The following is a 9,259-nucleotide window of genomic DNA, read 5'->3' on the forward strand; positions in this document are numbered from 1 at the left end:
GACAGACAACCCGATGTGAAAATCTGTCGGGCCCTTACAGCGAGGGCGCAACTGCTTGTTTGCCGTAGACTTTGGGGCTCCGAGAAGGGTTGGCTGGATTATGGAGGGTCGTAATAGTATATTCGGCAAGTCGTTCCTGCAGTTTCAACCAAATGTCTATCCGGACTGCTCTCTCTTACAACCTAAGCTCCCTTTTCCGCACAATATGTACATCAGGGCACGAAAGAGTAATCTGCATATTTATATATCAAATTCTCTCCCGCTCGGGCTGGTGTGGAGAGAGAATGTACCGGTATGTACACTAAAGGGCGCAGGAAATAAGGAGACCAAAGCTACCGTACCTACCCCCGTACAATACGGAGAATACGGCACATGCCTCGATAAGATAAGATGGCTTGGTTGAGTTCGTTCCTGTCTCAGGTGGGTGTATCCGTAGTAGGGAGTAACAAAAGAACAGTACATGTGTCTCTGGAGCATCTTATGCCACGCTCACTGTGGCGGTGCAGCCCACTTGACTCTGCCAACCGAGGTCCTCCAATCATTCCAACCGATCGTCAGGACCCAAGTGCATCCCCACCACAGAAGCAGGGTCTCAAGCCACGCCCAGGCACCCCCAGTGCCATGGAGATCAATGTTCCGTGACTCCACAGCCGACATCATCAACAGTCGGTTGTCGCACCTGACGGTGCTTGGCTGCTCGCCGTGTTTCCATCATTTCTTGTGTACTGTTTATCCCCCGTATTCTCAGCAGTTCACTCCCTACTATTTCGATTTCGGCTGCATCGACCTTAAGGCTTGCAGTCCACTCGTACCGGAAGGTGTTTAGTCAACTTCGTTGTTCAGCGATCAATTCGAAGTTGGCGATTGAGCCCCATCGACCTCGTGTGTCGTGGGGTACGTCGCAGCCTGCCGGGACTGTGACCGCCGATTAGGCCAAGCGTCATCCTCTCTCAATAAGCGTTTCCTGCCACTTCTTCCATCCATCGACGGCATCATCACGGACTGCGGATAAGCTCCTCATTGACGTCGCCTCGCCATCATGGCGCTCAAACCACATCGCGCGCTCCTTGTAGTGGCGCTGTCGCTAACATGTCTCACCTCTGCCTACAATCATTCCTCATCAATCGAGATGATGCGCGCGCAGCTGGCCCTTATGGAGGATAGGCCTAAGGATTGCCCGCCATGGTACGGCGCTGGAACTAAAACCCGCCAGTCTCCTGCTTGAAACATTTCTTGCTGATTGCCTTCCGTTTTCCAGCTTCAACTGCAACCTTCCCATCTACTCCTGCGGCCAGTTCGCTCCTTGTAGCGAATACAGCGGCAAGTGCAACTGCCCGGCAGGCTTTGGCGGGGATAACTGTCTAGAGCCTCGTATGCGTACCCCAATGCCTTCCCACGTCTGCCAAGTCCCTGGTCTTACAATGATCCTACAGTATGCGGGTCTCTAGCTCGAGGTCCAGATCGAACCGTGCGATCAGGAAAATCTTGCGAATGCGATGAGGGGTGGACGGGCATCAATTGCAATGTGTGCACAAGCGATCGGGCGTGCGATGCGCTGACAGAAACGGGTGATGGCGGAGTCTGCTACACTGGCGGCGAGGTCGTCAAGCAAAACTACCAGATGTGCGACGTTACGAACAAGGCAATTCGAGACCTGCTCGGGGAACAAGTGCCTCAGGTCACCTTCACTTGCGATAAGCCGAGCGGCGAGTGCGATTTTCAATGTGAGTTGCTGCTGCTTCCAGGACGGACAGCGTCCGGCTTGCTCACATGTCACAGTCTGGGTGGATGAGCGCGAGTCGTTCATGTGCCACTTGAACGAGTGCGAATCAAGCGCCGACTTCGACCCATCTGGCAAGAAGAACTCGACGTCTTACAAGTGCAACAAAATCTCGTGCGAGTGTATTCCCGACCGCATGCTTTGCGGCGAGAATGGCTCCGTTGATATTAGTGACTTCCTGGTTAACATGATCAAGGGCCCCGCAAAGTTCGAATGTACGCAACGACCCGGGGAAGGGAAGAAATGCGCGTTTCAGGAACCGGAGATGAACAACCTGATTAGCGACATCTTTGGCGATTCCAGCATTCTCCTGACATGCGGCTCTGGGGAGTGTTTATATCATACCGAAGTGCCCGGATACTCGCCAAAAGTACCCCAGATCAATACGCCCCTCATCGCTGGCGTCATCGCAGGGTGCGCGCTCTTCCTGGTTGCGGTCATTCTCGGGACTTGGTACCTGTCTAGGCGACAGTTCAAGTACGGGCCAATCCATCTGGACGACTCGGACGATGAGGCCATCAAGCTCATGACAGACCACAAGCCGGCATCTCTGTACTTTCAGAATGTCTCCTACAGTCTGAACGGCAAAGAAATCTTGTCAGGCATCCAGGGCATGGCTCACCCAGGCGAAATCACCGCCATAATGGGTGCCTCAGGTGCAGGGAAAACTACCTTCCTAGATATCCTTGCTCGCAAGAACAAGCGTGGTCAAGTCTCTGGAGAATTTTACGTCAACGGCGAGAAAGTGAGCGACGTCGATTACAAGAACGCAACCGGATTTGTTGATCAGGAGGACACCATGCTTCCCACTTTGACCGTGCACGAGACGATCCTCACCAGTGCCCTCCTACGCCTTCCGAGGGACATGGGCCGAGCAGCAAAAGAGCAAAGAGTGCTCGAAGTCGAAAAGCAGCTGGGAATCCACCACATCCGGGACTCTCTGATCGGTTCGGAAGAGGGCAAAGGACGTGGCATTTCCGGCGGAGAAAAGCGCCGGGTTAGTATTGCTTGCGAGTTGGTCACCAGCCCGTCCATTCTCTTCCTCGATGAGCCTACCAGCGGTCTCGACGCGTACAACGCCTACAACGTCATTGAATGTCTCGTCACCCTCGCCAAGACGTACAAACGAACTGTCATTTTCACGATTCATCAGCCCAGGTCCAACATCGTTGCCCTCTTCGACCGCCTGATCCTGCTCGCCCAGGGCAAGACTGTCTACTCTGGCCCGTTGCACCAATGCCAGGACTACTTCGATCACATTGGATACAGCTGCCCGCCTGGCTTCAACATTGCGGATTACCTTGTGGACTTGACAATGCATGCCAGTTCCACCTCGTCATTCGATGACGGGACTCTCTCCATCGACGCGGCAAGCGTTGGTCCCAGTAGCACAAGGGCGGTGAAGTCTATCGCAAGCGTGTCTGGCAGCGTTGGTGATGACAGCACGGCTGAAGCAACGTCTTCTCGCCCCAAGAACAAACGCCGTGACTCGGTTCGACTCAGACAGGAGCGAGAGCTCTACACTCGACGCAAACAAGCAGTAGATACCGCGGCCTCCTCTGATGCCGGTGACGAGCTTGGGGCTTACAAGCTCCAACGGCACCCCCCGCACAGATTGCCGCTAGCAACCTCTACGCCGGACGACCATGACGACCTGCCTCCACCGGCACCTACTGGAACCGACCTCGACATTCTGGTGCATTCATATATCCAATCTGACATAGCGGGGAACACGCATGACGAGATCCAGCAGGCTGTCACTGCAGCAACTAACCGCAATGGTCGAAACTCCAACGGATATGCCGAAGCCGGGCCCAACATCAACCTCCCCACCATGGGGAAGGGGTACGCCCGCGTTGGGTACTGGCGGCAGTTCGTACTTCTTTCACAGCGAACGTGGAGGAACCTCTACAGGAACCCGATGTTGATGTTGACTCACTACGCAATTGCCATACTCCTGGCCGTCTTTGCTGGCTATCTTTTCTATGGTCTGACCATGGACATCGCCGGGTTCCAGAATAGGCTCGGCCTGTTCTTCTTCGTCCTCGCCCTCTTTGGATTCAGCACCTTGACCAGCCTGTCGGTATTCTCTCAGGAGCGGCTGCTCTTTGTGCGCGAGAGAGCTAACGGGTATTACTCACCAATCACTTACTTCGCCGCTAAGGTCCTCTTCGACATTGTCCCATTGAGAATCATCCCCCCCATCCTGCTTGGGGCCATTGTCTACCCAATGACCGGTCTGGTTGCCCAGATTGACAAGTTTATGATTTTCATGCTCGTTCTGGTCCTCTTCAACCTCGCAGCGGCCGCCATCTGCCTGTTCATCGGTATCGTCTGCAAAGACCACGGCGTCGCCAACCTCATTGGGAGCTTGGTCATGCTCTTCAGCTTGCTGTTTGCTGGCCTCTTGCTTAATCACAACGCCATCCCACCCGCAGCCCTCTGGCTCCAATGGCTCTCCATCTTCCATTACGGCTTTGAGGCGCTGATTGTGAACGAGGTCACCCAACTGACGCTGGTCGACCACAAGATTGGCATTGACATCACAGTGCCTGGCGCGGCGATCCTGAGCTCCTTTGGCTTCGACAACCAAGCCATGTGGATGGATATTATAAACCTGGGCATCTTTGGGGCTGTATTTATCGTGCTAGCCTACGCGGCAATGCATATTCTGCTTGTGGAGAGGCGATAATGCTCGCTGTTCTGGCGGTTGAGCGTTGGTATGAGTATTGGGAACGAAGGCCTTCGTACCCTGATTTAGTCGGATAGAGTTCGGACAGTATTCAAGCGTTGAGTCTCGTTTTACGGGAGGTAGACCGTGTTTCGTTGGCTCTGGGTAGCAAGCAACATGGGTTTCAGAGAGGACAGCGAGGGTGACGTGATGGATTTCGGCGTTGTCGGCGCACGCATTTTCAATTGTACTCCTTTCATATAACAAACATATATATGCTAGTTATACAAATTCCATGTGCAATCAGTCACACATGCAAGTTCTCATGTAAATATGCGGAAAAGCCTCGCCGGCGATAATTCTATTTGTACATGCTGTGACACGCGTCGACTTGTTAGGCAAAGAAGCCAACATCTTTTCGCAACCTCCTATCCCCCCAATGGAAGCAAAACCCAACTACCCAATGGCAGTTTCGGCTCATACCAGCTTTCCACCAGTGAGTTCCTCGGCCACCGTCTTTTGCCGCTCAGCCGTCCTCGTCGACGGCGCCTTGTGACGATCAAGTATCTTCTCCGACGACTGGCCCATCAGCTCAGCCCGCAGCTCGTTGACGCTGATGGGGGCATGGTGAACGTCCCAGATGCTGATGCCCTTGTTCAGCCCGCCGTGGCGGTGGTAATCGGCCGTGAACAGCGTCTCGATGCGCTGCTCCAGCTCAGCCTCGTCGACAATGAAGTCCTTGGCCGCGACGTACAGCTGCGCGAGCGCGTCGCCCCGCGCCTCAGCTTCCCTTGCGAGCTTGGCCGCGTGCTTTTTGCGCGCCTGGTCGGCTTTGATGAATCGGTCCGGATCCAATTGGACAGCGACTTGCTCAGCGGTCGCCAGCCGGACACTGGGCCGGGTGAGAACATCGTCGATTCGCTCCGGCGCGGTCGCGGCGGCTAGGTTGGCTTCACGATGGGCTGCCGCGCGCCGCGCGAGGCGTCGCTCCCGGGCGACCTTGCGCACGTAGAGCCCCTGGAGACCAGCGGCTAACGCGCTGCGCCGCGCGGCAGCCATACGCCGGCGGCGTTCTTCCTGCTCGGATTTTGGCGGGGCCCCGGCCTTTTCGGCGGCTGACAAAGGCATGATGCGCTCGACGTAGCCGGATTGGACTTTGAGGTGCCCGTCGCTTGCGCGGAAGATCTTGCGCGGCACGGGCAGGTGGCCACGGACGCGGGGGGGTTTCGACTCGGATGACTGCGGTGGTTCGGGTAGCTGGATGTATTTGGGCGACTGTGGAGGCACGCGGGTAACGCCGCTGGAGGCAGCAAAGGGCGTGGAGGTGGTGCTAAATGATGCTCGCCATGGCGAGGTTGAGGAGGCGCAGGAGGCCGAGGTTGTTGTTGATGTCCTGGTCTTGGTTGTGGTCGTCGAGATTCGACATGAGGAAAGGGCGGCTTGGAGGCCGCTTATTGACGGCCGCGAGAGCGGAGGCGGCATTTTTGTGTGGGTGATTGATGAGATCCGAGTCCGTAGATTTGACAGAGTGAGTCCCGAGCCGGAAGAGATTGAGGTTGAAAAAAGCAGTCAATCCGACCAGACGGCCGCAGATGTGATGTTCGATCGCAGTTGGAAATTCTGAAGCTCGGTGGATGTGCTCAACCCGCTAATCTGTTTTGAGATTAGCGTAGTTAGTTCCGGGGTTCGTCCGTGCATGTTGTGCCGCGACACACCGCCAAATTTTCATCGAGGCTTTCAAGCTCGGAAAGCTCCACCGCTCGGAAAACTTCATTTTCGGTGCGCATCCTCTCTTCACAGCTCGTTTCCTCCTTTTTCTTCCCCGTCTTCCACGCTCCTTCTCCCCCCTCGTGGAAGATCACTGCAATTCAATTCTTTGCAGGCGGGTCCTATTTTTCTCAATTCCCCTTTTTTATTCTTCCGTGGCGCCAACTCAGCTGGCAAAATGGGGACAGGTAAGTCTTCCTCTACCGTTCATCTAAGTCGTCCCGCTTGCGACTGACCAATGGCGATAGGAAAAAAGGAGAAGTCCCGCCTCCAGCGGGAGGGCAAGGTCACCGGCGACCCAAAGGTCAAGGGCGAGAACTTCTACCGGTCGGCCAAGAAGATCAAGACCCTCAACATGTACAAGGAGGGCAAGGCTATCCGGAACAAAGAGGGCAAGATCGTCAAGGCGGCGTCCTACCAGAGCAGGGACGTCCCCAAAGCCGTCATTGAACCGAACCGGAGGTGGTTCACAAACACCCGAGTCATCTCCCAGGACACCCTCAAATCGTTTAGGGAGGCGATCGCTGAGAAGGAGAAGGACCCATATTCAGTTCTGCTGAAAAGCAACAAACTGCCTATGAGTCTTATCCGCGATACCCCCAACCTCCAAGACGGCCTCAAGAAGCATCAGGCAAAAATGACGATTGAGAGCGAGCCCTTTTCCGAGACCTTTGGGCCCAAGGCACAAAGGAAACGGCCGAAGCTTAGTTTCAATACCGTTGACGAGCTAGCGGGTCACACCGAAGAGAGTCTTAACTCATATCAGTCTCGCCTGGAGGAAATTCGGCTGTTGAACGGCACCGCAGGGGCCGCCGCTGTTGATGGTGATGCGCCGGTAGAGGAGGAAGACTTCAGCGTCGCGACAGCCAAGGAGGCAATCTTCTCCAAGGGCCAATCCAAACGGATTTGGAACGAGCTTTGTGGGTCTCGCTTGGCCGCCGTTCTTCGTATGCATCTGCTAACAGCCACTTAGACAAGGTGATAGATTCATCAGATGTCATTCTCCATGTCCTCGATGCTCGAGATCCCCTTGGGACAAGATGGTATGTGTTCTCTCCGTCTTTGATGCTATTTTCTGTATTGACTCATCCCTCGCAGCCGTCACGTCGAAAAGTATCTCGCGGCCGAGGCGCCGCATAAACACCTTGTTTTTGTTTTGAACAAGATTGACCTGGTACCATCAAGCACAGCAGTAAGTTTGATCGTCTCAATTGTAACGACCTCCAAAGTTATCCATCGTCCCTCACCCTACTTCGCCCTGTGGTTCCACCTGATACAGCCATCGGCAACGGGGTTACTGCGAAAACCCCAGGGCTTTCGTCAGGATCCTTCCGCACTCTTGTGCTTATAATGGGAGATTGTCCGTTACATCCCTGGGAGAGCAATCTCCATTTCCAACGTCCCTGGTTTGGTTTTCAGACTGGGGATTGATGGTCTCCGTTTTGGAGCACTATCGCCGGATACCGGAAGTGTTTTATACGAGTTGAAGGCCACCACTGTCCATCATGGACAGCGCATGGTTGTCTTCTTAGTGATGATTCACACATTCCAAGTTGCCACACTATATTCTTTTCATCGTTGCGTCGTTCAGATGCTGACAGATATAGGCCGCATGGATTCGCGTGCTTCAGAAGGACCACCCTACTTGTGCAATGAGGTCAAGCATCAAGAACCCCTTCGGGCGTGGATCTCTGATTGATCTTTTGCGGCAATTTAGCATCCTTCACAAGGATCGGAAACAGATCAGTGTGGGCCTGATTGGTTATCCGAACGTTGGGAAGTCGAGCATCATCAACGCGCTGCGCGGCAAAGCGGTAGCCAAGGTGGCACCTATTCCCGGTGAGACCAAGGTTTGGCAGTACGTCACTTTGATGAAGCGGATATACCTAATCGACTGCCCGGGTATTGTGCCGCCCAACCACCATGATACTCCCCAGGATCTCCTCCTTCGCGGCGTCGTCCGTGTGGAGAATGTTGAGAATCCGGAGCAATACATACCCGCTGTCCTGGCTAAAGTCAAAACGCATCATATGGAGAGGACGTATGAGCTGAAGGGGTGGAAAGATCACATGGAGTTCCTCGAGCTTCTGGCTAGGAAAGCGGGCAGACTGCTCAAAGGCGGCGAACCGGATGTTGATGGTGTTGCAAAGATGGTCCTCAACGACTTTATGCGGGGAAAGATTCCCTGGTTCACACCCGCGCCTGCTATGGAAGGGGGCGACGAGGCCGTCATTGAAGGCCGAGAAGGCCGTTTCGGAGAGATGCCGAAGAAGAGGAAACGCGATGAGACTGCGAGTGTCGCCGATACCTCATTAGCAGGCTCTACGGTAGCGGTCAATGATGAAGAGGAAGAGGAGGAAGAAGACGAACACTTCTCGGGCTTCTCGAGCGACAGCGAATCCGAGCGGGAAGATGGAGCTGAGAAGGCAGTTCAGGACGGCGGCGCAGAAGACATGATACCCCTAGGCGATACAAGTGATGAGGAGGATGAGGAGGAAGAATCTGAAGACGAGAATAGCTCCGAGGAAACCAGCGAGGATGAAGACATGGAAGACGAGTCTGATGTTGACATTGAAGGGGCCAGCGACATCCTGGATTCGGAAGAGGAATCAAAACCCCCCTCGCTAAACAAGCGAAAGAAGGCTAGGTAGTCTGCCGCTATGTTTAGCACCGACAGCTTGGTGCCTAGGGATAGCTGGAATCGAAATTCGCAAGGGCTGAGAATGCAGCCCAGAGATCACAAGAGTTATCCGTGACGTACTGGCACACCCGCATTGTTCTGTTGTGTCCCCTGACAGTGTGTCCATTGGTCCTTTGTGCTTATTGTCTTCCTTTCTGAGGTATCATGCCATGGAATAATACGGTGAATGAACCAAGAAGCATTCTATGTCCAAAAGGGTTGTATATGCGTTGCGAATGTCTGTTGAATCGAGTTTGTAATGCAGCTGAGATCTGCTCAATCTGCTTCAATGAGTACTAGGTACGGTACCTGCTTACATGCAGCGAATCTGTGTGGCGTGTCTTGAGAGTTGAGGGACAAC

General features: G+C 54.3%; 3 protein-coding genes across 3 annotated transcripts; 2 read left to right on the forward strand and 1 right to left on the reverse strand.

Moving 5' to 3' along the window:
• Positions 1-583: 583 nt before the first annotated feature.
• Positions 584-4,800, forward strand: N656DRAFT_775229 (uncharacterized protein). Its single transcript, XM_064814408.1, has 4 exons — positions 584-1,185; positions 1,259-1,371; positions 1,434-1,724; positions 1,780-4,800. Exons 1-4 carry the CDS (start codon positions 1,040-1,042, stop codon positions 4,470-4,472), a joined length of 3,243 nt encoding a protein of 1,080 aa, XP_064674432.1. The 5' UTR covers positions 584-1,039; the 3' UTR covers positions 4,473-4,800.
• On the reverse strand, positions 4,531-6,060 carry N656DRAFT_775230 (uncharacterized protein). Its single transcript, XM_064814409.1, has one exon. It carries the CDS (start codon positions 5,931-5,933, stop codon positions 4,929-4,931), a length of 1,005 nt encoding a protein of 334 aa, XP_064674433.1. The 5' UTR covers positions 5,934-6,060; the 3' UTR covers positions 4,531-4,928.
• A 205-nt stretch (positions 6,061-6,265) lies between these two features.
• On the forward strand, positions 6,266-8,991 carry N656DRAFT_775231 (NGP1NT-domain-containing protein). Its single transcript, XM_064814410.1, has 5 exons — positions 6,266-6,406; positions 6,467-7,138; positions 7,192-7,261; positions 7,317-7,410; positions 7,826-8,991. Exons 1-5 carry the CDS (start codon positions 6,397-6,399, stop codon positions 8,867-8,869), a joined length of 1,890 nt encoding a protein of 629 aa, XP_064674434.1. The 5' UTR covers positions 6,266-6,396; the 3' UTR covers positions 8,870-8,991.
• The last annotated feature ends 268 nt before the right edge of the window (positions 8,992-9,259 follow it).

The sequence above is a fragment of the Canariomyces notabilis genome (assembly GCF_033297395.1).
Source record: "Canariomyces notabilis strain CBS 508.74 unplaced genomic scaffold N656scaffold_2, whole genome shotgun sequence".
Lineage (NCBI taxonomy): Eukaryota > Fungi > Ascomycota > Sordariomycetes > Sordariales > Chaetomiaceae > Canariomyces > Canariomyces notabilis.

Bases quoted from the DNA above. Each gene is read 5' to 3' on its own strand.
- N656DRAFT_775229 (XM_064814408.1), top strand. From the start codon at position 1,040: ATGGCGCTCAAACCACATCGCGCGCTCCTTGTAGTGGCGCTGTCGCTA. The intron at 1,186-1,258 runs GTACGGCGCTGG...TCCGTTTTCCAG, and splicing joins CCTAAGGATTGCCCGCCATG to CTTCAACTGCAACCTTCCCA. The intron at 1,372-1,433 runs GTATGCGTACCC...ATGATCCTACAG, and splicing joins GGATAACTGTCTAGAGCCTC to TATGCGGGTCTCTAGCTCGA.
- N656DRAFT_775230 (XM_064814409.1), bottom strand. From the start codon at position 5,933: ATGCCGCCTCCGCTCTCGCGGCCGTCAATAAGCGGCCTCCAAGCCGCC.
- N656DRAFT_775231 (XM_064814410.1), top strand. The intron at 7,139-7,191 runs GTGGGTCTCGCT...ACAGCCACTTAG, and splicing joins ACGGATTTGGAACGAGCTTT to ACAAGGTGATAGATTCATCA. The intron at 7,262-7,316 runs GTATGTGTTCTC...CATCCCTCGCAG, and splicing joins GATCCCCTTGGGACAAGATG to CCGTCACGTCGAAAAGTATC.